The sequence below is a fragment of the Epinephelus fuscoguttatus genome, linkage group LG6 (genome assembly GCF_011397635.1).
Source record: "Epinephelus fuscoguttatus linkage group LG6, E.fuscoguttatus.final_Chr_v1".
Classification (NCBI taxonomy): domain Eukaryota; kingdom Metazoa; phylum Chordata; class Actinopteri; order Perciformes; family Serranidae; genus Epinephelus; species Epinephelus fuscoguttatus.
Genome location: NC_064757.1, coordinates 46,030,473 through 46,056,442, shown reverse-complemented (window position 1 = coordinate 46,056,442; position 25,970 = coordinate 46,030,473). Strand labels below are relative to the sequence as shown.

Sequence of the window (25,970 nt, the reverse complement as noted above, 5' to 3'; positions counted from 1 at the left end):
CTTACTCCGTGAGGCAAACCTGCTTCATCTGAGCCTGAGGCTGATCGCTCGCTGAGCGTGTAGCAGGAAGTAGAAACATGGCATGTCCTTTAGTGAATGAAGTGGTGGAGGTTGATGCCTAGTTTATTCAGAAGCTGTTGTGTAAGGAGAAGGTGATGAGAGCCTGTTTGGATGTCTCTGTGGAGGAGTGTCTGTATGAAAGATACTGTTTGACCTCACACTCTATCATTTATCTGAATGGGATGAAATAAGTGGCTCTGGTTTTAACTCTGCTTTCTGCCACTGAATATCATGTTATCTGCACTCCACTGATGATGTCTTTTGGTGTTCACTGTAAACGCGCTTCTCTCAGGCTGAGCATACTCAGAGTTGATTGGACTCATTCTGATCAGCTGCTCTGGAACCGAAAACTCTGAATTTGTCATAATAGAGCCATCAGTAAAACAACCCTGAGGAGTCCCACTGTGTTCTTTAGTTCAGTCACTTTAATCACAAACTCAGGAGAAAGTAAAGTCTTGTGGAGAATGCGGGCATCGATCCCGCTACCTCTCACATGCTAAGCGAGCGCTCTACCATTTGAGCTAATTCCCCTGTGTATGATTGTGTGTTGCCATGGCAACAAAAATTGAGTTAACAATGCTCGACATGTTACCATGCTGCATGGTCATACATACTCTACATTCCACACATTTCCAGACTTTCCAGGCCTGGAAGGTGACCTGGATTGGAGTTTTACTGTGAACAACAGCAGCCAGCAGACGAGGTGGCCGAGTGGTTAAGGCGATGGACTGCTAATCCATTGTGCTCTGCACGCGTGGGTTCGAATCCCATCCTCGTCGCAGGTTCCTTTAGTCTGTCCTGAATGTGACATGTCAACAAGATAACATGCTCCATTATCAGTGAAACAATCAGCTCAGATCCTCCAGACCTCGTCCAAAGCAGCCATCTGATATCTAACATACAGTTTCCATGTGAAAACAACATGTGTCTGTGATGGCTGCATTAAAGAGCTCTGAACTACAGGAACACTGCTACATCTCAACTTCATCCTCTGTTAACATGCTACAAAACTAAACTGGGATCAGAAACCAACCAATCAGCTCCAGGCAGGTGTTGAGATATGGAGCCTTACTGGCAGATCCAGAGAGCCACAGTACAGCTTTGAAGAGAACCATGAACAGCTGATCAGCCGTCTGACTGACAAGACAGCTTTTACTGCAGCTGTGACATTCACTGGAACCACACACACACACACACACACACACACACACACACACACACACACACACACACACACACACACACACACACACACACACACACACACACACACACACACACACACACACACACACACACACAGAGGAGGTGGGCGGAGCTACATGAGACATTCATTCACAGGGGAATTAGCTCAAATGGTAGAGCGCTCGCTTAGCATGTGAGAGGTAGCGGGATCGATGCCCGCATTCTCCACAAGACTTTACCTTCTCCTCAGTTTGTGATTAAAGTGACTGAACTAAAGAACACAGTGGGACTCCTCAGGGTCGTCTCAGTCGGGTTGAACTCATCTCATCTTCTGTTACGGTGTGAAAACCTCCTCATCAGCTGAGGGACTTCACTGTTGTTGGATATAAAAGTGTCATCAGCATACAGGCTCATGTTAGACTGTATGGAGCTGCTCTGGAACCTGCTGATGTCAGAAGAAGAGGCTTTTAGCTGCAGGCTGTGGAAGAACATGAGAGACTGATGTAAAGCTGAACACAGCGTGATGCAGAGAGTGGTGACCCACAGGAACAAAGAGGTTTGAGATCATTTCTACTTGGAGGTCAGAGGCCGTGATAATTACAGCACACAGATGTCATGTTTGACAGTACGTCTGGTTACTGTTGCCAGGCAGCCTGTTTTTCTGGTGACGTTCTCACAGTAACACTCGCTGACTTCTTCCTCATCCACAGAAGGTTTTGTTTGTAAGCAACCTGACATTCATAGCGTTCTGCAACGAGCAACACAATGAGCATAAACGCCTTTTGTCTTCTATGGAGGCCTGTGCTACGGCAGGAAAGTAAAGTTGACTGCGACGAGGATGGGATTCGAACCCACGCGTGCAGAGCACAATGGATTAGCAGTCCATCGCCTTAACCACTCGGCCACCTCGTCTCTGCTGGGGTGTGTTCAAGGTGATGACTGAGCGTGATGTCATGAAAAGCAAACACTGTTGACTCTAACTGGACTTTTGTTGTCAGAGTATCGATGCCCATATTCTCCACCAGACTTACAACTCTGGTGTAGACACATGTTGTTTTCACATGGAAACTGTATGTTAGATATCAGATGGCTGCTTTGCTGGGGCCTGTATCACGAAGCAGGATTAATGTCTTAGCGAGGTAACTTCAGGGTTAACCCTGGGTTTTCGGTCTCACAAAGCCGGTTCAGTTCTTATCGGGGTAGATCACCATGGTAACTTACTCTGAACGGCTATCCTGCTCCGGAGCAGGGTAAGTTCAGGGTTGAATCTGATCCTATAAAAAGCACCACCCACTGGCCAATCAGCTGTTGATGGCTGACAGAAATGCAGCCCAGTCATGACGGGAAGTTTAATTCATTTGATTGATTTTGATTTGAAAGTTTATTTTCAACATTAAAAAAGAAAAGAAAGCAACAACAGACAATGAAAAGATTGTTCACGAAGGAGTGAAAGAAGTGGAACTTTCATCCCACCCCTTCATAAGAAAGAAACTGATCATTAGCGGACACTTAATAGCACCATTAATTAGTGCCAACATTTTGTTTTGTTGGAGGAAATGATCCCTGTTAAAGATAATGGGCCTAACTGACAGCTTTGCTGCTGGAAATGTGGAAAGTAGCCTATCATGTCTACACTTCATGGTGTTTGAGGGATTTTCCTTGTGTTTCTTAAAGAGGGACACTAGGTATATTTCTGCACAGCTGTTAATTTCTAACACAGCTCAATATCAGGATGATTTTATTCAGACTATCAGTTTGGTGTTGATATGATTTAACTGTGGCGTCAGCTTTAAGCTTTATTGTAGCATATATAACGTTATGACAAAGAAGACCAGTTTATCAGACGCAATGATGTTAGACGATAATTGTAATACACGCAGTTCATCTGCGCTGCATTGATTTCATGGGATTCAAGGGTGTGATCAGTGTCAGATGTACAGGTACAGGTACTGTAGCTACTTGAACCAGTGATGAGTCATTTAACCTACACATCATTTTATTTGCTGCCTTGTTTTGTCTTGATTTTTCCCTCTCTCCTCCTCTATTTCTTCTTTCCTCACCCGTTTTTTTTTCTTCTCTATTATGTGATTTCATTGATGTTTTGACAGGGGAATTTCTTTGATAAGCTTTTAGTGGCTTCTAACCTCTCCGGCACTTTTCTTTTTTTAATCTTGTAAATGTTATACTGTCTGTTTTTAACATTATGTGCAAATAAACTAATCTAAACTAAAACTAAACATTATTCATCCCGTTATGCGTTGCCACGCATGTTTCCTCCTCCTGCAGCTGCCACGGTGTTGGCCTTTTCTCTAATGTTGCTTTTCTCCTCCTCATATTTTAGTAGAATTAATCTCTGATCCTCACATGAGAAATACTTTATTTTTCCCCTCACATACGGCGCTCTGTGAGGACGCTCAGTGACGCTCAGTGACGCTGCGCTTCTCTCATGATTGTGATTGGTCCGCTGCGTGCGCGTTCACGGCTCTTGATAAAGCAACCCTGGGTTGAGATACCGAGTTGATATCCAGCGTCGTGATACCGATTATCCTGATTGCCATTGTTAGGGTTAGTCAACCCCGGATAGGTTGATCTCGCTTCGTGATACAGGCCCCTGATTGTTTCACTGATAATGGAGCATGTTATCTTGTTGACATGTCACATTCAGGACAGACTAAAGGAACCTGCGACGAGGATGGGATTCGAACCCACGCGTGCAGAGCACAATGGATTAGCAGTCCATCGCCTTAACCACTCGGCCACCTCGTCTCTGCTGTGGGAGTTTTCAAAGGTGAAAAAACAGCACAGAGCAACCATAAAGGCAGACAGTGTTGACCCTACTGACCCTGACAAAGTGAGGTCGTCTGAGGAAGCAGCGCTGTGGTGGAGAGGACACTTGTCTTCAGACTGTCCACCACAGGAATGAACTCCTGAACTGTTCAGTGTTGTCTTTATCCAGGTATCTGTCAGCCGACACCACTGGCTGTTTGTCACGATCCACAGTTTAACAGTCAGCAGGCGCTCGACCATTTAAACTGACCCCATTGTGAGTTTCCTTTGTCGTCTCTAGTTTAGACATTTTATTCAATGCAATGCATAAAAGTAAACCAGCTTAAGCTTGAATGCCAGAGCAGACCAGCTAAACCAGAAAGTCCCTCGTCCCTCAGTCTTCACACGTGTGGTTGAATAATATGTCTAAACTGGAGATGATGTTAAAGTAAGGAATTATCTACATGATTCCTTCTTAATTTCCCTGTATATGAATGTCTCATGTAGCTCCGCCCACCTCCTGTGTGTGTGTGTGGTGCGTTCAGTGCAGCCATCAGTAAACTCTGGTGTAGACACATGTTGTTTTCACATGGAAACTGTATGTTAGATATCAGATGGCTGCTTTGGACGAGGTCTGGAGGATCTGAGCTGATTGTTTCACTGATAATGGAGCATGTTATCTTGTTGACATGTCACATTCAGGACAGACTAAAGAACCTGCGACGAGGATGGGATTCGAACCCACGCGTGCAGAGCACAATGGATTAGCAGTCCATCGCCTTAACCACTCGGCCACCTCGTCTTGGTGTGTTTTTAGGGTGAATTTCAATCATGGTACCATGAAAGCAAACAACCAGTTTGGCCACCTGGAATTCAGTACTGGTCCCATCAGGACCTGTTTTTTTTTATATTTTCACTGTTATAACAAAAGTCTGATTTTTTTTAAACAAACTGCAGAGGAGACGTAGTCGTCTGAAACACCTCTAATCACACACTGATCTCATCTTGTGTGTCTGTTTGGTTATGTGTGTGTCTACTCATCTAGCAGTGATACTGAGCCATTACTGTCATAATACAGAAAGACAACAGACCAGATGCCTCCCAGCTTCAGGGTGCGTCTGCCTCCTGTGTGATGTTGAACCTAGCAGGTCTCTGTTGCCGACCATGGAGCTGACGCTTCTGTCTCTTGTCTTAACTCAGCGTTCTCACCCAGATGTGCTCTCAGGCACCAATATTTGGCACTGATGGATTTAACCTGAATCAGTCCAGACTTTAGAAGCACTGAGTTTGGTACCCGACCCTAGTTTACATGTCACTGGTTGATCTGATGTGTAATCTTTGGTGTCACAGTTTTTGAGGCTGTAGTCTCGGTGTCATCGTCAATATTCTGATAGCTGTTTTAATACAGATGTTTGTGTGTGTGTGTAGATGAGGATGAGCTCCTGCAGTGGGCCCATCAGACCGAGCAGCAGCCAGCAGCAGAACACCCCGAGCCTGAGCCAACCACAGCACATAGACAGGTAACAGATGCATCAGTTTATCCAGCAGTGTCGTGGCAAACTGTTCCCAACCTCAGCCAGAAAATGTGGAGTTTAAGTCAGTTCTTTGTCCAAAACACTTCTGTCAAAACCACAGGAGTGTTTAGCACTAACAGTTTGTGAGCCTGTTTTCAGTCCTGAGTTGTTTCTGAATCAACATGTTGCTCCTGTCAGCAGGAGGCGCTGTGTCGTCTCCTCAGTAAGCTGTCTGTCCTGGAGCAGCTGAGAGACGAAGCTGACGAGACACGAAGACAGATGGACAGACAGACAGATGAGAGCAGGAGGACAGAGAGAGAGACAGCAGAGCTGGAGACACAGCTGCTGACACTGGACACCGCAGACCCTCAACATGTGAGTCATGATTACAGTCTGTCCTCTGTCCTGCTGACACAGTCCACTCAACATGAAGTTCATACAGACGTCTTACTGCTGGTGTTTCATCTCCAAAACTTGGGTCATGGATTTTCTTTCTCCACTAAGACTGGAGAGGAAAGATTTGACCTCATCTACCAAACATGAAGGAATCTGCTCAGTGAGTTTTCTGGAGAAACTTTGCTTTTCACAAACACTATGCAACCTAAAAACTGATGCAGAGCCTCGTTGCAACACTGCAGGACGACTCACTGAGTCACATTATACAGTCTGTGGTGTCTTGTTCCTTTAAACACAGGGGGATTAGCTCAAATGGTAAAGTGCTGGTTTTGCTTGTAAGACCTTATGGGATTGATTCCCTTATTCTCCAGAGAGCTTTTAACCTTTTTATTCTGTCTGTATTCCAGTAGAGAACCTGAAACACTTCACTGGGACCAAAAGTACTCCATCTGAAAATCTGAAAAATGAATAAACTGTGCAAACATTTTATCAACTAAAGGTACTCTCTAACTTTGGTGCTGATATATTGTTATGTACTTTATTGTTTTATTATCACCAAGTCTTAAAGGTTGTGAGGCCTTCTAGTAGAGCTTTAATTCATGATTTTGGCTTTTTAACTTAATTCAAATGCTTCTGTTCCTGCTCCACATATCAGTGCATGAGGTTCATTTTTTCTTCCCATGGTTTGGAAGTATTTTGGATTCAAGAGAGAAAGAAACATGAGCAACAAGTGCATGAAACTTGTCCCTGCGCTGCTAAGCAACGCAGCCAACTTGTTAAACCATCTGAAAAAACTCTACAAACTGCAGTAAGTTTTTCTCTGCCAGAGAAGAATGACATCACTAATGTTACCTCACTGAATCCCCGTCCTCGTCCAGCATCAGCTCAGGCCCTGTCTGTACGTACACAGACACATGTTCAGGCCTCTCATCCACACGTCACTAAAATGGATATTTTTTAAAACACCCTCTCAGGAGAATCTGGACTCTGTCTGCTGTTTATTTGTGTGGACGTGTAAAACAGAGAGTTTGGGTAATGAGCCAATGCTGGAAACAACAACAACAATGGTGCACTACTGGTAAATGGAAACACACAGATAAATGTAGCTGATACAAAGAATCTGACCTGTGCTGACATGTCATTAAGTCATTAAATAAACAAACAAGTCATAATCTGTTTACTGTTACTGTTCATAAACAGTGTTTGCAGAAACACTAAAAGTGATATTACACTGGGGGCGGTGCTGTTGAGCTGAGAGCGCAGCTGAGACATGGGCGCAGACATGACAGTGCAGGCAGAGTGCTGAGGATATTCACAGCTGTGCTGTAATTCAGATTATTTTCCGCCTTCAGTCTTGAGACTACAACTGAGTCAAAGCTGCGCTGATATTCAATTTAACAGCACAAACGGGAGTGTGATATTCCTTACATGTCAGAGACTTAACAACAACATTCTGCATATTTCAGTTTCTGCTGTCAGTCTGTGAGAGGGAAAGGGTTAAAAGTCCTCTGGAGAATGCGGGCATCGATCCCGCTACCTCTCGCATGCTAAGCGAGCGCTCTACCATTTGAGCTAATTCCCCTCTGAGAGTGAAGAGCACTCCATTGAGACCGGTGTGTGTTAAACAGTAAATTCTGCAGGCTTTGTGTCTGTGTACCCTTAACTTTCCTCTTAGCAGATGTTCAAGGATTATGTGCATGGTTAAAGGTTTTTAAGTGGTGACAAACCCTTAGAGAGACTTGGATATCTATATATTTTTTTTAAATGAAAGCGTATGATTAAGCAATATCACACGAGAGGGAGTGATGTTGTACTGTGATATCGTCACGGCTGTGATTCGGTTGTAGGCACGAGGCCGCAGGCAGAGTCCAGATTCTCCTGAGAGGGTGTTTTAAAAAATATCCATTTTAGTGACATGTGGACGAGAGGCCTGAACATGTGTCTGTGTACGTACAGACAGGGCCTGAGCTGATGCTGGACGAGGACGGGGATTCAGTGAGGTAACATTAGTGATGTCATTCTTCTCTGGCAGAGAAAAACTTACTGCAGTTTGTAGAGTTTTTTCAGATGGTTTAACAAGTTGGCTGCGTTGCTTAGCAGCGCAGGGACAAGTTTCATGCACTTGTTGCTCATGTTTCTTTCTCTCTTGAATCCAAAATACTTCCAAACCATGGGAAGAAAAAATGAACATCATGCACTGATGCGTGGAGCAGGAACAGAAGCATGTATCACAGTACAACATCACGAGCTCGAGTGTGATATTGCTTTTATACAACAGTTCAACAGTTAAATAAGCAAGGCTGATTAAGAAATGTTGAAAAATGAGGACAAAATAGATAATTTAAGCATTTTATTTGTCTTCCGCCAACAAAAATAGTTCCCTCAGGACTCCGCTGTCACCGTTGCTATGTAACGCAGACATGGTGCGCCAGGCACTTACTCTTTATACACATTTATCTGCACGTTTCCATTAATTGTGCAGCCGGTGAAATAAGTCTGTGGTGACTGCATGGTGGACTGTGGCTTCACAGGCACAGCCGACTCTGCCTTCTGATCTGACAGTATGTTGCTTTTCTCCAAGTCATTGAGCTCCGCTGATGAAACACTGACAAACCTGGATGTGTGCTCAGATGGATTCAGCTTCTCCTCTCCCTCACCTTCCTCTGATGACCATTCATAGTTCAATTCAAAACTTATTTTAGGAAATAAATCCATATTTTTGGCTGTTTGACAGTGGATGAATTAATTAGCCTACAACGCAACTGCTGACCTAACTGACACTAACCGTCAGTTTTGATTTGATTGTTGATTGCAATCAGCTGTGAGGCGGAGTAATACATACACAGTGAAATAACCGTGATGTTGTACTCCAATATCATCATGGTTTTACTGCCTCTCGACCAATCAGATTGCAGGGCCGGAACTAACTGTTGTATAATGTTCAACAAACATCGCCAGCTGAGATGAAACCAGTGACTCTATAACTTAACTTAAATGGTGCCATATTTGTAAGGAGCATTCATTTGTGGGATGAGCAGCAGAGCTGAGTATGTGGGTTGCACCCATGAAACATTTGCCAAATCTTCTCTGCTAATGCCAAACCAGCTTTTTTGTGCTGTTGCTATTGACTCTTGTTTTGAGCTTCTGGTACCGTCTGGTATACGGTGTGGGACCGAACTCTATCCTCCAAGATGACAACGCTCGCCCCCACAGAGCGGGGTTTATCAAAGACTACCTCCAGAATTTGGGAGTGGAGAGGATGGACTAGCCTGCCAGCAGTCCTGACCTCAACCCCATTGAACACTTGCGGGATCAGCTTGGGCATGCTGTTGTTGCCAGAGTGACCAACACAACCACGTTGGCTGACTTGTGACAAATGCTGGTTGAAGAATGGGAGGCCATCCCACAGCAGTGTGTGACCAGGCTGTGACCAGCATGAGGAGGAGGTGTCAGGCTGTTGTGGCTGTGTATGGTTCCTCCTCACGTGACTGAGGCTCCTGTTTGTTCAGTGAAGAAATTGTTAAATTGCCAATATGTTTTGTTTCTTCAGACTTCAATCATCCAGTCCATCAAACAAGAGTCAAAAGCAAAAAAAGCTGGCAAATTTTTCATAGGCACAACCCACAGACTCAGCTCTGCTGCTCATCCCACAAATGCATGTTCCTTACAAATGTGGCTCCATTTAAAAGAGAAATAAACAGGCTTTCCAACGGTATAAGATTTACTGCCATGAAGCTTTGTTACAACAAAGAAATAATCTACCAAACGCAAATTTCATTACTTTTTGTGCTTGGTTTAGTTATGTGGCATTCTGTTTCAAAGCTGCACTAAGGAAACTTTAATTTTTCATTCAAATTTAATATACAAATATAATTTACCCTGCATTCCTGTTAATAGGCTACAAATAGATCATTTCGCTACAAATGAACATATGCAAAATTTCTATAAAATAAAAACTGAGATGAGTTTTTAATTGATATTTGATGAGGATGAAAAGGTGTCGTATTCATCGTTATTTGACCTCTGCATTAGTAAACTAACAGTATAAACATTGTCTATTAAAACTGTTTTAAATAATAACAGTTTTAATATATCTAGTTTTAATTTACATTTTCTAAGACAGTCGGACCTTCATCTGTGCTTTAGTATTGTCTGAGGTAGTTTTAAATTTGTTCACAGAATATGAAAAACTTGAGGCAAGAAACTGTTGATGAACAGATTTCGACTAAAACATGAGTTTAACACTGTTTGTGAATGAGTGCGTCTGACCCTGACGCCTGTTCCTACGAGTAGAAATACATTCCCTTTGATTGTTGTCCTATACTCATACATTTATTGTTCCTAATGTCATCCATCCTCTGTATAACCAGTTAACACACTGTAACACAAGGGGACTGAGTGTGCTGCTGAAGTCACAGAGGATTGACACCAAGCTTTCTCATTGTTTGAACTCAGCAGTCAGATCACAGATTGCATGTATGAATCTCTGCTGTCACATAGTGTAGAGAGGAAAGGGTTAAAATTCCTCTGGAGAATGCGGGCATCGATCCCGCTACCTCTCGCATGCTAAGCGAGCGCTCTACCATTTGAGCTAATTCCCCTCTGAGTGCAGTGTCCACTCCCCTGAATCTCTCCTTCATAAACACTGTGGCTGCTGCGCTTGAATATTTTCATGTATTTTACTTTTTGTATTTACGGGACAGCAGGAGTCACAGATTCACATGAAACTACTCACTTTGACCAGCTGATGATCTGTACATATATATATATTATAATGAAAACTGAATGTGGTTCTCGCCCCTCACTCTCCATGTTCCTCTCAGGACAGCATGCAGCTGTAATCTGAACACAGAGCAGCAGGTTTCACTCTAAATCCTCTGGTCTGTGTTTCAGCAGTGATTTATTCTCCTCAGAGTTTCAGCCGAAATCTAGTTTCAGGAATAAACTCAGTAGAAACTGTGAATATCTGTTTAGTGGCAGTAAATCTTCTGTGTGCAGAAACAACAGGTGGTCGCCTCTTTAAGAGCCTCTGACTCCTCCCCCCAGGATCCCCCCCTCTGTTTTAACCCACTCCCATTGGACAGGAGGTGAGCTGTCACTCTGCGGCTCTGCTCTCTGATTGGCTGGGAGACAGATTTCCTGTGTTGATTCAAAGAGAGGGGGAGAGGAAGAGAAGTTTGTAACGGAGAGAAGAACACAGAGAGATGGAGGAGAAATTGTTTATTAGAGCAGAGAGGAGGTGAGGTGATGATGTTTACTGTGAACTGATAGAGTTAGAGAGGAGGAGGAGGAGGAGGAGGAGGAGGAGGACGTGGAGTTACCCAGCAGCCCGTGTGGTCCCTGGGGTGCAGGACTGTTAGACTGTGAGTACACTGATAGCTCTCTGAGTCTGCGATGTGTTCACTGGCTAAATGAAGAATCATGAAAAGAAGTCAGATTAAAGCCACTTGTTTATCTGAGCGTGCTGTGGGTGGACTCTGATGTCCCAGAATGCACTGCAGAGGAAAAAGAGGAGCCGCTCACAGCTGGAAAACATGGAAACTATGGACGGTGGTGGGACAGCCCTTTGTGGTGTTGATGTGTCTCTGTGGAGTGTTTAATGTTAGCAGCACCTGTGTGTGATGACATCATCGTTCACGCTCCCCTCAGGGTGAACTCTGATAACTTTAGTCATCCTCCGACTCTTCATCACATCAACACATTTGACACATCAGCCTCAGCTGGACTCTGTGTGAACTGCTAATGTTAGCATGCTAACATGCTACAGTGATGTGGTGAACATCAGTGTGTTGGTATCGACTGTGAGTCTGGGTGTTAGAAAAGTTTGAGAGGTAAACAAAGGATGAGTTTGTTGTCTTGTTGACGGTCACATACCTCGAGACATTTGTAGTTTCCTGCTGTGTTCACGGCACTTATAACCCTGACTCCAAAGAAGTTGGTGTGCTGTGTAAAATGTCAATAAAAAGAGGATGCAGTGATGTATGAATCCTCTCTGACCTTCATTTGATTGAATCCAGTCCAGAGATATTTAACGTTCAAACTGACAAACTTTATTGTTCATCTGCAGCACGTTCTGATGAAGTTGTTTCCAGCGGAGGAGAGGAGAGGCAGACAGACAGACAGACAGAGAGAAGAGGTTCAAACGTCACATTCTCAGCAGACTGTACTCATACTTCAGGGGGAATTAGCTCAAATGGTAGAGCGCTCGCTTAGCATGCGAGAGGTAGCGGGATCGATGCCCGCATTCTCCAGAGGGTTTATAACCCCTTCCTTTGTCATTAGGGCTGCCACGATTAGTTGACTAATTGACTATTAAAATAATTGGTGACTATTTTAGTAGTCAACTAATCGGTTTGAGTCATTTTTCATAGAAAAGTACTATAAAAGTACCCAAAATACTCTTATTGCAGCTTCTTACGTTGAGATATCGGCAGCTTTACACACTCTCCCATGACGGTGAACTAAAACCATTTGGCGTGAGCATGAAACAAGACATTAGATGACATAATTTTGGGGTTTGGGCAAGACAGACTGACATTTTTCAACATTTTAACACATTTTTTGATGAAATGATCAGTCGACTAATCGAAGAAATAATCGACAGATTAGTCGACAATGAAAATAATCGTTAGTTGCAGCCCTAGTGTCATACAGAGTAGTGACATATATTGATAGATCCAGAGGGACATTTAGTCACCCAGTAGCTCACAGCACCACATATAACTGTGCGGTCAGTGTTGTGTCTGCAGGATTCAAACACTGAGCTTGTTGGTTAGATGTAAATTCTCTGTGACCTCAGCAGCATTGAGTCTCTTCATATGAGAGGTTATTATAAAGCACATAACTGGTGTTCAGACCAGGGGCTGTATTCACAAAGCTTCCTCGTACTGAGAGTTGCTCCTAGTGAGAAAATTCTCAGAATTATGAGGTTTTCTTAGAATTTCCCCTTAAAGTTAAGACTATGTCCTTGTAAAGATTGAAGTTGTTCACAGAGCATCTCAGACCTTAAAAGAGCTTCTAAGGAGAGAAACTCTGAGGAGCAGGGAGGAGGACACAAAGAGGTCAGAGAAATATTCTCCAAACAATGACTTACAGTGAGGACATGAAATGTCCCTCATCACGGATACGCACACATTTCCTGCCCGATGCAATAATGCCAGAAATAAAATGATGACATCACTGAGATAAACAGTAAAAACCCATCAGTGATGAGTTGAGTCTGTCTCAACCTTCATCAGCAGTGATCACACTGACACTGTCACAGTCTGCAGTTCATCTCATGTCCACTGGGTGTCCTCACACCTTACAGGCTCGCAGAGGGGCGTGTCTCTGACAACCAATCACACTTGTTAAAATAATGCATCACACCTAGCAACAGGGTTGACCACACCTCCTCACTGAGGTCAGAGTTTCTGTCCCTTCATCGCTCAGTTGCTCTGAAGGCCCAGTTATGCTCAACGTTAAATACCGATCCGGATACGGACGCAGCCTTCTGTCCGTGCTCTGCGTTCATTTAGTCCGTATTTCTACACGTTTCCATAAAGCTTACGGATACGGGCCAAACGGAGCAGTACCACCGGGAACCGTGGGGCAGTGTTGCTGTCACTACCCGATACATAGCTCTAGTGAGACACGAAGAAGAAATAACAATGGCGAAACTTTTTGAGGAAAAGTTGTGCGAGTTAGTTAGAAACTAAACATCTCTATGATGTTACTTCTCCTGGACACCGGGATAAACACATGCTACAGAACAGCTGGGAGGAGATTGTAAGGGAATTAAATGTGAGTTGGTCGGTAGCAAAGGATAAGTTGAGGTCTGTGCGAGATAATAATTCTCCATCCTCCAGTCGCGATGTATTTAACGGCCTCACCGACCACCGCCTCCTACAACGCTGCCTCTGTTTTTGTCTTTTATGCAAGAGGTACATTATCAATATCTCCTCCACAGTCGCCATGTTTGTTTTTGAGTTTGTTGTCATAAACTTTTGATGCTGGGCTGCCCCCTGGTGGATATATTGGTTAATATCCATGCCAACGCAAAGGACGCAGGGAAGTATGTGGGCAGTGATGGTAACATCGTTTGAAACGGACGTATACATTTTCGTACGTAAAGGGAGCATAAATGAGCCTTGAGAACTTTTCTAAATCACTCCTGAGCTCAGACTCCTTAATGAACAGTTTCAGATGAGGTTAGGAGAAGCTCTGAGAGTGTTCTCCGGATGTTTGTGAATACAGCCTCTGGTTTATGTCAGTCACATTTCTACATGTCAGCCTGTCTCAGTCCTGCAGACAGACACAGACTGCACAGTTACATGTTACTGCTCTGTGTGAGACAGGAAAGGGTTAAAATTCCTCTGGAGAATGCGGGCATCGATCCCGCTACCTCTCGCATGCTAAGCGAGCGCTCTACCATTTGAGCTAATTCCCCTTCTGTTTAAAGTGCAGTTCCATGGAAAGTGTTGAGCTCTCTCTTCTCTCTGCTGTGTGAGATTAATTTGTAAAATCCAGATCTGAGGTGGAGGTCACAGTTTGAGCTCCTGAGAGGGTCGGTATAAATAACCCTACTGACTCTAAAACAGAGGAGCAGCAGAGGAGGAGATCGTCCGACTTCACACAGCGCAGGTCGACCCTGAAGTCAGCGTCGCCCTGGTTACTTCGACAAACAGCCAACAGGATTTTTCTATTTGATTGATTGATTTAGCACAGTAACGTAAAAGGTTTGAGTTCAGCAGATACAAATGAAAGAGTCACATGAGAGAAGTTCATGTCAGTCTAACATAACTTCTTTTTGTTGTTTGAGCATTTAATTCTGTCATGTGAAGGTAAAAACATTGAGCACACATTTAACAACCATTTTTTTTCTTAATTTCATTGAACTATAAAAATATATTGTGTTGAGAGGAGGTTTCTCAGATGAGGCATTGCAGACCCTAGACCGTTCTGTCTGAGAGCGTTCACAGTCAGCTCCCTGACACCCTCATCTGATCATTGATCATAGTAAAATAACACTGCACCAGGAAGACAGTAGCAGGCCCTCAAGCAGCAGAACCCAGTAAACTGAACTGTACAAACCAACCCAACCCATGGACAAACAGCAGCGAGGATAACCACCAGAAAGCCACAGACATCAAACAAGTCAATCACAATTAGACCAGTTCCTTCCAACCTCACTCCACCTCAGTGACAACAAGGACATTAACTGTATATGTGACAAGGTAGCAGATTTATCCAATCAAAAAAAATCAGCCAATAAAAAGTGGTCGAGTCAGATCACTCAGAAACGTGTCAAATCAACAACACAGACGACCTGACGATCCTGAGCTTCACCTCTGATACTGGGAAACACTGAAGATACACAGATGAACACTCAGAAGTGAAAAGGAACAACGTGTGCAGCACCAACTTGATTTAATCCAAGAGTCAAATCATCTCTGGAAACATCTGCACTCTTTCAGCAAACCACACAAGGAAGAACTGGCTTTTCAAAATGGTGGACTGTGGACAGAACACTTTGAAAACCTGACATGTGGGACAAAGGAGATGAACTCTGAACCAGGAAGTGCTCTTTATTTCACCTCAGCACAGCTTCCTGTCAGACAGTCTAATATCACAGGTCAGAGGTCACTAACTGAATACGACTGAACTCATGATGCAAAATGTCTTTGACCACAACATGAAGTGTGACCCATCAGAACACTGTGAAACATTACAACATATGTAAACTCAGTGTTACCAGTTTACAGCCTGAGCATCACCTGGGCCTCGTCAGGTGACGGTCACTCACCTGCATTTACTCATGTGTGACCTTAATAATCTCATATCATAATACTGAGTAACCAATAGGAGATCAGCGTGTGGTGACCCTGCTCTGATTGGCCGCCGTATCTCCTTCAGGCCCATGTGACCGCCCGGCTGTCCCAGTGGAGACGGCTGTTGGACGGGATGAGCGGGAAGCAGAGCGAGCTGGAGGGTCGCCTCGACGACATGCTGTCACGCATCGCCATGGAGACGCAGGAGATCAAGGAGCTGGAGCAACAGCTGACCGACGGTGAGCAGACCGCCGACCAATCACAGAGGGTCTCTAAAACTGGAGCCCTTTGATTGGCTGATAGTGTCATAAAATAACACTCCTCTCCTCCTCCTCTTCTTCTTCTTCTCTGCTCCTGGTTTCCTCTCCTCCCCATTCTCCTTTCCTTGTTTCCTCTCCTCTCCTCCTCATTCTCCTTTCCTTGTTTCCTCTCCTCTCCTCTCCTCTCCTCTCCTCTCCTCCAGGTCAGATTCTGGCAAACGAAGCTCTCCAGAGGGATCTGGAGGGGATCATCTCTGGTCTTCAGGAGTACCTGAGAGGTCTCAGAGAGCAGGTACAGACAAAGATTCAGACGTGTCGACTTCTTTTTAAAAACCTTTAACCTGCAGAGATGTCTCAGTGTTCTCTATTTAACACTGGTTATAAAACCTTTATTGACAAAACAATCATTACAGTTTAAAGATCAGACAAAAGGAGATTTGAGACACTGATTTTTTATTTAATTTATTTATTTATATATTTGAGTTTTTGTATTTTTACAAAAACATGAACGCTCAGTGAAACAGCAACAACACAAATGGTACAAAGTGTTGTCACCACACAGAGGTTGTGGATCAGGTAGAATATTCCATTTCAATCTTACGCACTGGAGCTTTGGGTTGGTTGTCGGGGGTTGGAGTCGCTCCCTGGAATGCAATATGAGATGTTCCCTGACCGGGAATCGAACCCGGGCCGCGGCGGTGAGAGCGCCGAATCCTAACCACTAGACCACCAGGGACTGTATGAAGAAACAAAACCTTTATGTTTTCAAGTTTTCAAAAACACAGGAGCCACTTTTTAATAGTTCCAAGAGAGTAAACACAAACAAACAAAAGAGTAAACTGTGTGTGTGTGTGTGTGTGTGTGTGTGTGTGTGTGTGTGTGTGTGTGTGTGTGTGTGTGGCAGGCTCGTCGTGCTCAGCAGCAGGTTCACAGTCTGCAGGCTGAGAATCAGAGTCTGCAGCTCCACCTGGAGGACACTCAGAGACACTGCAGACGGCTGGAGGACACCGTCAGGACACACACACAGGTCAGTGAGGAGGCCTGTCCCATCATTAAGATGTTACATCCTTGCCTCCTCTCCTCACCTCCTCTCCTTGCCTCCTCTCCTTGTATTAGTCCCACACACCTGAGATAATAATACTTTATCTATATTTGACCTGTAAAAACAGATTTCACAGAGTGCTCCTGACAAACAGAAACAGGAAACTCAACAGGGTCAAACAATCGAACATGAGCCAGACACAAGTGGAGTTAAAGTCCTGACACACTGAGCTGAAGGTTGGCTGTCGGTCACCCTAGTTGGTGCGGTGTGTTTGCACCATGTTTCTTCTCCTAAACTGAACCTCTATATTTTTATGTTAATTACGCACCTGTACATTAAGAACGTGACATCATTCATTGGGCACTGATTTGCAGATGTCATATAAACTGTCGGGCATCTATTTTTCATTGGAGATCACACGAAGTGTTCTGTGAGAATATGTTGTTTGAGATTGAGACGGAGCGCTGAGATCGACTCCAGGTCACAAACCCATATTCCCCTGGTTGATCCATCTGTCTGTCTGTCTCTTCAGGACATGTCTGTCCAGCAGGAGGAGGTGTCTTTGTTGCGGTTGGAGGCGGAGGCTCTCAGAGACCAACAGGTGGAGAGCAGCAGACAGCAGGTGGAGCTAGAGACGGAGCTCCAGCAGCTGAGGGAGGAGCTAAACCGACAGACCACAGAGGGGCAGGTAACAGGTCAGGCATACAGTAGATCATCCTCTGAGACTGACCTTCATCCAGATAACACTCTGTGTGTGTGTGTGTGTGTGTGTGTGTGTGTGTGTGTGTGTGTGTGTGTGTGTGTGTGTCTGTGTGTGTCTGTCTGTCTGTATCCAGCTGCAGTGTGAGTCTTTGCAGGAAGCTGCACACAAAGAGAAACAGAGCAGAGACATCAGAGAGTTTGAGCTGCAGTCAACCATCGACACACTGCAGGTCAGTGCACACACACACACACACACACACGCACACACACTACACACTACACACACTCTCCAAACAGAGCAGGCCCGACCCACAGCAGCAGTTTAATGCCTGAGCCCAGTTAAAAATCGTGAATTTCCACTGTGATAAAAATATTGTTTTATATTTTATAAATTATATTTTTATTATTAAAACACTAATAAAAGTTTGACTGGCTGCAGGGTGTCTGTGAAAAACTGATAATGGACACCTACCAAGCAGTCCCAGTGAAACTGTCTGTTCACTGCAACACCCTGCAGGTACGACACCGCCCCTCTGAACTTTAACAATCATCTCACATCCTGTCCACTGTTCAACTCGCTGCTTCAGGCTGCGGCCGACAGTAACGTCACACATGGCGTATCGTTTGTTGGTGAAAATCCTGATATTGATTTGGGGGTGGTGACATGGCTGAAAGCTCACTGTGTAGTTGTTAAACATCCTGTCAAATTGTATTTACAGTTTGTCAACTGCCACTAACTTTGAATCTTGTTAGCATAACATTAGCTCTCTGGCTAACAGCTGTGCCAAAGGGTTCCATCAGCTGAGCGGTCAGATTATCTCCTGTTGCCAGGTCGTACGTAACGTTTGTCATATTTCCTGGAGTAGTGAATGATGTTTACACTGTGTAAGAACCTGACAGGCCGTAATAATTGTTCAGTTTATAAATTTCACTTCATTTCATTTCATTAAAAAGTAATAAATAAATGTTAAAGGATAAAATATCTTTCATTCATACTCTAAACACACACACACTGAACATACACACCTACACACCTACACAGTGCACACAAAGCCAAAATATGCCATGAACATATAATAAGTTAAAATTATTTGCACATAAAATAAATAAATGAATAAAGTTATTACACATGATGTAAGTATGAATATTAAATATTACTGGCTGTGTGATTTCAGTGTAGCGTTCAGTGTAGTAACGGCTGTTCCAGGTATCAGACAAACCCTCAGGTGTTACCAAGGAAACCGAGTTATGGCTTGTGAAAAACTTCAGATTTTGACTCCAAATGGCAAAAAATATGAATGAATGAATTTTTTCCCCGTTAAAGGGTTTTTTGGGGAGTTTTTCCTGATCAGCTGTGAGGGTCATAAGGACAGAGGGATGTCGTATGCTGTAAAGCCCTGTGAGGCAAATTGTGATTTGTGATATTGGGCTTTATAAATAAAATTGAATTGAATTGAATTGAACATTCTTCCTTTTTGATTCTTTGGTAAGTGACTGTGGTACACGGGGTAACGCCTGATGAGGTGTCACTTTTTAACAGCCTTTGCAGTTGTGCGTCCAACAGTTCACATCTCCACGACAAAAAGTGATAATGAACACCTCGCCGGGCATCATCACTTACTGAAGGGCTGACGTGCTTCCTCGCACCACTCCTCCTTCTTCTCTTCCTTGTTTCAGTCGTCTGTCACCTCGTGCACAACAGGTGTAGCAGAACAGGCTGTGCCCCTTGATGTTTCTAGTAACGGTGATGACAGGCACAGACAATAATCACTGCTCAAGGCAAAGACTGCCAACAAGTCACCTCGAAGGCCCCGCCCCTTCTCTGTTTCTTGTTTTCCATCCCTCTCTCACACATTCTGTTTGACTCCAATGTTCTGTCACTTTCTGTCTTGGTTCAGTCCTTTAAAACTCCCGCCATTTACACAAGTGCTGCTAGATTAAAAAAAACAAAACAGTAAATTGGTGAGAACCTGTCGACTCAGGAGATAAAAACAAAACCCGTCCCGACCCCAGCGGGGTGAGTCAGGTTCAGTCAGGCTCATGCAGAGCATCAGAGCTCTAAGTTTTAAAAACCTGTCTATGTCCGTCTGTCTGTCTGCCTGTCTGTCTGTCTGCCTGTCTGTCTGTCTATGTCCGTCTGTCTGTCTGTCTGTCTGTCTGCCTGTCTGTCTGTCTATGTCCGTCTGTCTGTCTGTCTGTCTGTCTGTCTGTCTGCAGGATGAGAAATCATCTCTTCAGGAAACAGTCCAGAGATTTCAGGTCCAGCTAGACCAGACCAGGACTCAGTTACAGCAGACCAGGACTCAGTTACAGCAGACCAGGCACCAGTATAAAGACAGCAGGACCCACGTGGATCAGAGCAGAGTCCAGCTGGACCAGATCACAGCTGCTCTGTTGGATTCTCAGGAGGTTCAGAGTGGACCAGAAGAGCTGGATGAGGACCAGTACAGGTACCAGTGCTGCAGTAATACTGTAGACCTTTTCATTGGTCTCCTGTTTCCTTCCTCCTTAACATGTTTCTGTGGTCACGTTAGAAACGGTCTGTTGAAGATACAGATGTGCGTCACCTTCCTCTGTGACTTCAGTAAACTGCTGGAGCTTCATTTAAACCTCAAACAGTTTATTAAGAAACAGAATGTAACAGACTCAGAGGAGATGTTCCAGGAGGAGTTCGTCAAGTCCAGTTCAGACCAAAGATTCACCACGAGACGACTTGTACCAAACAACCACTGTCAGCGCTCCGTTCTGTAACATTGTAAAAAGCCATCACAGCAAGCCAACACGCCATCTGTGGTCATTTTGACTTGACCAGCTGAGTGTCAGGTGACACCATCAGCCGGCTTGAGTCGAGCTCAGACTGGCCAGTTCACACCGCTGACACTTTTCTCTGTGACGTTCTGAAACAGTTTCATCTCGTCAACAATCTTTGGTCTGAACTGGACTGGACGTGTCTGACAGATGAGACCAGTTTAAATGTTTCAACATAATGTCTCTCTACACTTCCTGCTGCTCTGAATGCTTCCTTCTTGGTCATGGTTTGTTGTTGTGGTGTAGAAACTTTTTATTTAACCCACCTCACATAGTGACCTCTCTGATTCCTGAGGGTCTCCACAGTTTCCCTTTAACCAGCCAATAAGACATGAGTATATCTCCTCACCCCACAGACCAGCTGTTGGTCTGCACGTTCATCCCTGATGATAGTTTGATCATTTAGTGGTGATATCAGATGACACGTTGCTCTCTGACACTCAGTACGTTTACATGGACAGTTTAATTCCACTTTCATTCGTAATGAAAGGTCATTCCGATTAAAAGTGGTCATGTAAACGGTCATTCCGATTGAAAATTAAATCCGATTAAAGGGGGTGGTTTATTCCGTTTGTCATTCCGAATGAAAGAATTTTGTGTGCATGTATACACTCATTCCTCTTTAAGTTCATTCCGGTCTTTCTGCGCATGCTCGTTTCCTTGCCTTTCTGGCGCCATGACGTATATAGCGTGCATAGCAACAGGCTGAGATAGAGCAGTCGGACTTGTTGCACTCACCGGTTTCCATTCTCCACAGCACGGTCTTCTATCTCCCTTCTTCGACCTTCTGCCTCCCTTCTCCTCCTCAACAGATGAAGCATTAGCAGAACAAGGTTGTTGTCGTACTGCTGCTTCAAGAATATCAGCAAAACACGCTCCAAAAAGGCACTAAGAACGGCGTCGTCAAGCATCTTGTCATCCGGAGCGAGGACTACAGTGTTTTCGTCCGGTAAACACGTAACATCCGCCCCGCCCCCTATCCAATCAGAAACCTTCCCTGCCCCAAACCTTGTGCAGACCTGAATAAAGGCGATTGAACGGATCTCCGTGTAAACCCTCATTCAGAATGGATACTTCTCATGTAAACTACCTGGAAAGACTTTAATTACGAATGATTTCATTCAGATTTATTTCATTCTGAATGAGAAGCCATCATGTAACCGTAGCCAGTGTGAGTCGACACAGACAGAAAGGTCATACATATTTTACACATCACATCTCCTTCTGGTCGAATCTCTTCTGTTTCCTTTGAAATGTGATCAGATCAAACTGAGGCTTCAAAATCTGTCCCGACGAGGATGGGATTCGAACCCACGCGTGCAGAGCACAATGGATTAGCAGTCCATCGCCTTAACCACTCGGCCACCTCGTCTGTTGTGTGGTTACTCAAAGGTGCCGCCTGTAACGTGGATCGACCCTGAAACACAAACAACGTTGACCCTAACTCAGCTTTTGTTGCAGTGTATTGTCTGAGTGTTCACAGGGGTGGCAGAGTGTGTGAGAGGGATCAGGACCAATGTCCACGTGCTCCACAAGACTTTAGTTCCAGTTGAGGACATACAGAGTGGAAACAGTGAGATATAAGACATAAGTTTGATGGACAGAGTCACATAATGTGAACAAGCTCACATCACTGCCTGGAATGAAGCTGGTGGTTTGGAGGTTGACGTACATTTCTGTCTGCGTTTATGAAATGTTTATCTGTGAGACAGCAAGTCGATGTGATACCAGCCGATCATCAAACAGAGGGCAACTTGTGACAGTGGCTGTCTTTCCTCCCCTACGTTGTCTGGTTTTTAGAGACCAAAAGTCAAGGAAGGATCCTCAAATGGCTGAATTTGAAGGACGCTACGTCATCGACCCGCTGAAGGAAAAGAAAGTATGGATCACTGTGAAATGACAGAGTGATTCTGTGTTCATACTGTTAATGATCATTTAGAACAGCTGTTGTCTTTACTCCATTACTCATAATGATGATCACATGAGGACACCTGTTAGTCTGTGTTCACTGAATGCTGCCAAGTCCTCCCAAAGAAGGATCCTTTACTTTGACAAACATCTGTCCCAGAGTCGTGTCCCTCTAACACGTGTCCTCTGAGGAAGGACACTTGTCTTCAGACCTCGTTCTGGTTCCTCACTGAGGCTTCAAAATCTGTCCCGACGAGGATGGGATTCGAACCCACGCGTGCAGAGCACAATGGATTAGCAGTCCATCGCCTTAACCACTCGGCCACCTCGTCTGTTGCAATGCATCAGAAGATAACGCCTTGAACTTTGACCTGCGTGCTTAATGTTATCCTGGAGATATGAAACACCATTCACCAGGAGAGCTCTGCTGTTTAGTTTGAACTTTTAAGTCATCACTGCGTACATGTGAGATTCTGCCCATTCATCCGTCTTCATCCTCTCACCCAGGGCCACGTCTCAGAGGCAGCAGACTACAGAGGAAACTCATTTCAGACGCTTGTATCTGTGACCTCATTCTTTCAGTCACTACCCAGAGCTCATGACCATAGGTGAGGCATTTTGGCTCACTGGATATTTTATCTTTTTGGGACTATCCTCTGTAAACCCTAGAGATGGTTGTGGTGAAAATCCCAGTAACCAGCCAGTGACAGTCTGTCGTTTGATATTTCAGTCATGACTGTTTTTCAGTTTTGTATTGTGAGCCTCGTTGGCGCAGTAGGCAGCGCGTCAGTCTCATAATCTGAAGGTCGTGAGTTCGAGCCTCACACGGGGCAGAGTTTTGGTGTGAGTCACAGGCTTTAAACTCTGTGTGGTTGTGAACTCTTACAGACTTGTCGAGGTCACATGTGAGCTCCTAGTTTCAGAGTCGTTAAGGTCACAACATGAGTCGTTGACCCACCTGACAATCGTGTGTGGTTAGGGTCAGGTGGGACCAGCTGTGAATGGGTGTGAAGTCGTCTGGGGAGAGAGCTGGGGTGAAGTTGGTCCTGTTGGGAAGGAGCTGTCCTGTAGCTAACGTTTCCTCACTGTCTCAACTGCTTCTTTGGTGGGAATACAAGTGAAAGTAAAGTGACGTCGTGTGATACCATAGTTATCTCTCTGGTCTTGTTGGTAAAATCCAGAGAGTTCTTGACGTGGCGTGGAGTGTTGCCAACCAGAGGAGCCAAGATCATAGCTACGTGTTTGGAGATGTTGTATGTGACCGAGTTGATGCTGCTGCTGATGTGTCTGTGGTGCTCCTTCTGAAGCAGAGTTACACTGACACAGTGAGGGATCTCCACCCTATCGACCTCTCTGAGCTGAGGGCGCCATGCAGACAGAACAAGGAGGAAATAATGTCCAGGACAGACGTGCTTGTGTTTGAACAGTTCTGTGCTGGTGTCATCAGTGTAGTTGTATGTTCAGTTTAGTCAGTTCAGTCTCATAATCTGAAGGTCGTGAGTTCGAGCCTCACACGGGGCAGAGTTTTGGTGTGTGTTTTGTCTCAATGACCTGCAGTCAGAGTCACAGCTGTGTTGGCAGTGTTCTCATCCTGGGAGCAGCACCGACATCCCTTCATCTCACATGTAGGTAGAAAGCTCCTAACTTTGACTGTTGTTCAGGACACTGAGTCAGTGCGAGAGTTAAACTGGACAACTGGTCGGACATCTGAGGAGAAAGCTGAGCAGAGATACAAACTGACGTCCTGAAGCAGAGTCACACTGACACACATGTCATAGGATATGTTTAGAGGTCCTGTCTTTCACAGGGGAATTAGCTCAAATGGTAGAGCGCTCGCTTAGCATGCGAGAGGTAGCGGGATCGATGCCCGCATTCTCCAGAGGACTTTTCCTCCCTCCACCATGTGAGAAGAGAGAATCAGACAAAATGTGATGAGGCTGCTGAGTACAGTTAATATACAGCACATACATCATACCAAACATATGATCGCAAACCAACTATGTGGGAGCTACTGCAGCTCTCTGTATGTTAATGAGGAGGGAGGTCCTAACCTCAGTCTGTTGGAGTCAGTGTTGGCCTCTCTGAGCTGAGGGCGCCACGCAGACAGAGGAAAGTGTTTGTGTTTGAACACTTGTTGCTGCTGACACACACACACACGCTACAAACGAATGCTAAACTGGCCTCAGTATTTTACAACGCTTCAATGTGCCGGTGAACGTAACGTTTTCACATGTAGAGGTGCAGTATTTATACACCGTGCAGAACACCACACACGTTGTCTCACTCTGGGCTCCTCCTCAGTTGCTCCTCATTTCCTCAAGATGCATTTATGCAAATGAAGGATCCTCCATGATGACTGAGGGGGAAGGATTTTCTGGTCACGGGGGAGGGAGGACATGAGGAGGCATTGGTTACCTGTGTGAGTCTGTGCTGTCAGACAGTGTGACCGCAAAAGTCCTCTGGAGAATGCGGGCATCGATCCCGCTACCTCTCGCATGCTAAGCGAGCGCTCTACCATTTGAGCTAATTCCCCTGTAAATGAAGAGAACAGTTCACCAATAAACATCAGTGAGTTTGTCCCTCCTTTTGTCTCTGTTGTTGAGTGTTTTTCTCCAGAAAAGCTGACGGAGTGGATTCCTTCATGTTTAACAGATGAGGTCAGGTGTTTGTGAAACTGGTGAATTGTTAGTGAGAAAAGAAAATCCAGTGGCTCCTCTCTGTGTTTCTTATTTGATCCTTCAGGTTGTGGAGATGAAACAACAGCAGAAAGACGTCTGTATGAACTTGACTCTGTGAGCAGCTCAGAGGACAGACTGTAATATAAAACATGGTGTCCACTGTCAGTAGCTGTGTATTAATAGCAGCGTGACTCCGCTGAAAACCTGCTGAGTGTCAGACACTCGCTGTAGGTTTGAAACCTGAGTCTGAGTGTCCAAATCACATTCTTTGTCTTTTTACTTTCAGTAGGTCCTGCAGCTGGTCTTAAAAAGTACGTCCTGTTTGATGCAGGCTGCACACGGTCGGGACACGTTACTGTCTCGTAACACTGTCGATGTGACACATTTACAACAGAAGTGTTACAGGTTACAGGAGATGTGCTGGGTCCATGTCTGCTGTCTGTCCTGTCCCCCTGCAGTCCTGAGGACATGTTGTCCAGGAGTGTGGAGCAGCTCTGCAGGGCGATCCAGCAGACCAGAACCAGCAGAGACCAACAAGACCATCACCACAGCCACGAGCAGGTAGCCAGACTGCAGGCCCAGGTGGCCCAGGATCAGGACCGGATAGCCCAGCTGGAGGCCCAGCTGGAGGCCCGGGGGCTTGCCGGTGTGGAGCAGGAGCAGGAGCCAGACTGGAGGCTGAAGGAGGAGCTGGAGACACTGAGAGTCAGACTGCAGACGTCTCAGAGCAGCAACAGACACATCCAACACAAACTGGTCAGTGTCTGAGTCCGAACCAGAGAACAGCACCAGAACCTCATCCTGACCGAACCAAACACACACACACACACACACACACACAC

The 25,970-nt window shown here is 44.9% G+C and overlaps 1 protein-coding gene and 14 non-coding genes across 17 annotated transcripts in view; 5 read left to right on the top strand and 10 right to left on the bottom strand.

Moving 5' to 3' along the window:
- cntrl (centriolin) overlaps window positions 1-25,970 on the top strand; it is a 58,998-nt gene that overhangs the window by 12,119 nt on the left and 20,909 nt on the right. For 2 of the 3 annotated variants that reach the window (XM_049579685.1, XM_049579682.1), the window contains exons 10-18: window positions 5,440-5,531; window positions 5,724-5,900; window positions 15,816-15,969; window positions 16,194-16,282; window positions 16,895-17,017; window positions 17,565-17,720; window positions 17,869-17,964; window positions 19,952-20,184; window positions 25,587-25,884. In XM_049579685.1, coding sequence (XP_049435642.1) covers window positions 5,440-5,531; window positions 5,724-5,900; window positions 15,816-15,969; window positions 16,194-16,282; window positions 16,895-17,017; window positions 17,565-17,720; window positions 17,869-17,964; window positions 19,952-20,184; window positions 25,587-25,884 — 1,418 coding nt within the window. The remainder of the gene's footprint in view (window positions 1-5,439; window positions 5,532-5,723; window positions 5,901-15,815; window positions 15,970-16,193; window positions 16,283-16,894; window positions 17,018-17,564; window positions 17,721-17,868; window positions 17,965-19,951; window positions 20,185-25,586; window positions 25,885-25,970) is intronic. The other variant, XM_049579684.1, reaches the window with a different exon arrangement.
- Window positions 758-839, top strand: trnas-gcu (transfer RNA serine (anticodon GCU)). Its single transcript has one exon. It is a non-coding gene; the product is annotated as a tRNA-Ser (tRNA).
- On the bottom strand, window positions 2,076-2,157 carry trnas-gcu (transfer RNA serine (anticodon GCU)). The gene has a single exon. It is a non-coding gene; the product is annotated as a tRNA-Ser (tRNA).
- On the bottom strand, window positions 3,930-4,011 carry trnas-gcu (transfer RNA serine (anticodon GCU)). The gene has a single exon. It is a non-coding gene; the product is annotated as a tRNA-Ser (tRNA).
- Window positions 4,732-4,813, bottom strand: trnas-gcu (transfer RNA serine (anticodon GCU)). Its single transcript has one exon. It is a non-coding gene; the product is annotated as a tRNA-Ser (tRNA).
- trnaa-agc (transfer RNA alanine (anticodon AGC)) lies at window positions 7,431-7,503 on the bottom strand. The gene has a single exon. It is a non-coding gene; the product is annotated as a tRNA-Ala (tRNA).
- trnaa-agc (transfer RNA alanine (anticodon AGC)) lies at window positions 10,450-10,522 on the bottom strand. The gene has a single exon. It is a non-coding gene; the product is annotated as a tRNA-Ala (tRNA).
- Window positions 12,100-12,172, top strand: trnaa-agc (transfer RNA alanine (anticodon AGC)). Its single transcript has one exon. It is a non-coding gene; the product is annotated as a tRNA-Ala (tRNA).
- On the bottom strand, window positions 14,277-14,349 carry trnaa-agc (transfer RNA alanine (anticodon AGC)). Its single transcript has one exon. It is a non-coding gene; the product is annotated as a tRNA-Ala (tRNA).
- Window positions 16,655-16,726, bottom strand: trnae-cuc (transfer RNA glutamic acid (anticodon CUC)). Its single transcript has one exon. It is a non-coding gene; the product is annotated as a tRNA-Glu (tRNA).
- Window positions 21,833-21,914, bottom strand: trnas-gcu (transfer RNA serine (anticodon GCU)). Its single transcript has one exon. It is a non-coding gene; the product is annotated as a tRNA-Ser (tRNA).
- Window positions 22,701-22,782, bottom strand: trnas-gcu (transfer RNA serine (anticodon GCU)). The gene has a single exon. It is a non-coding gene; the product is annotated as a tRNA-Ser (tRNA).
- trnam-cau (transfer RNA methionine (anticodon CAU)) lies at window positions 23,211-23,283 on the top strand. The gene has a single exon. It is a non-coding gene; the product is annotated as a tRNA-Met (tRNA).
- On the top strand, window positions 24,257-24,329 carry trnaa-agc (transfer RNA alanine (anticodon AGC)). Its single transcript has one exon. It is a non-coding gene; the product is annotated as a tRNA-Ala (tRNA).
- Window positions 24,911-24,983, bottom strand: trnaa-agc (transfer RNA alanine (anticodon AGC)). The gene has a single exon. It is a non-coding gene; the product is annotated as a tRNA-Ala (tRNA).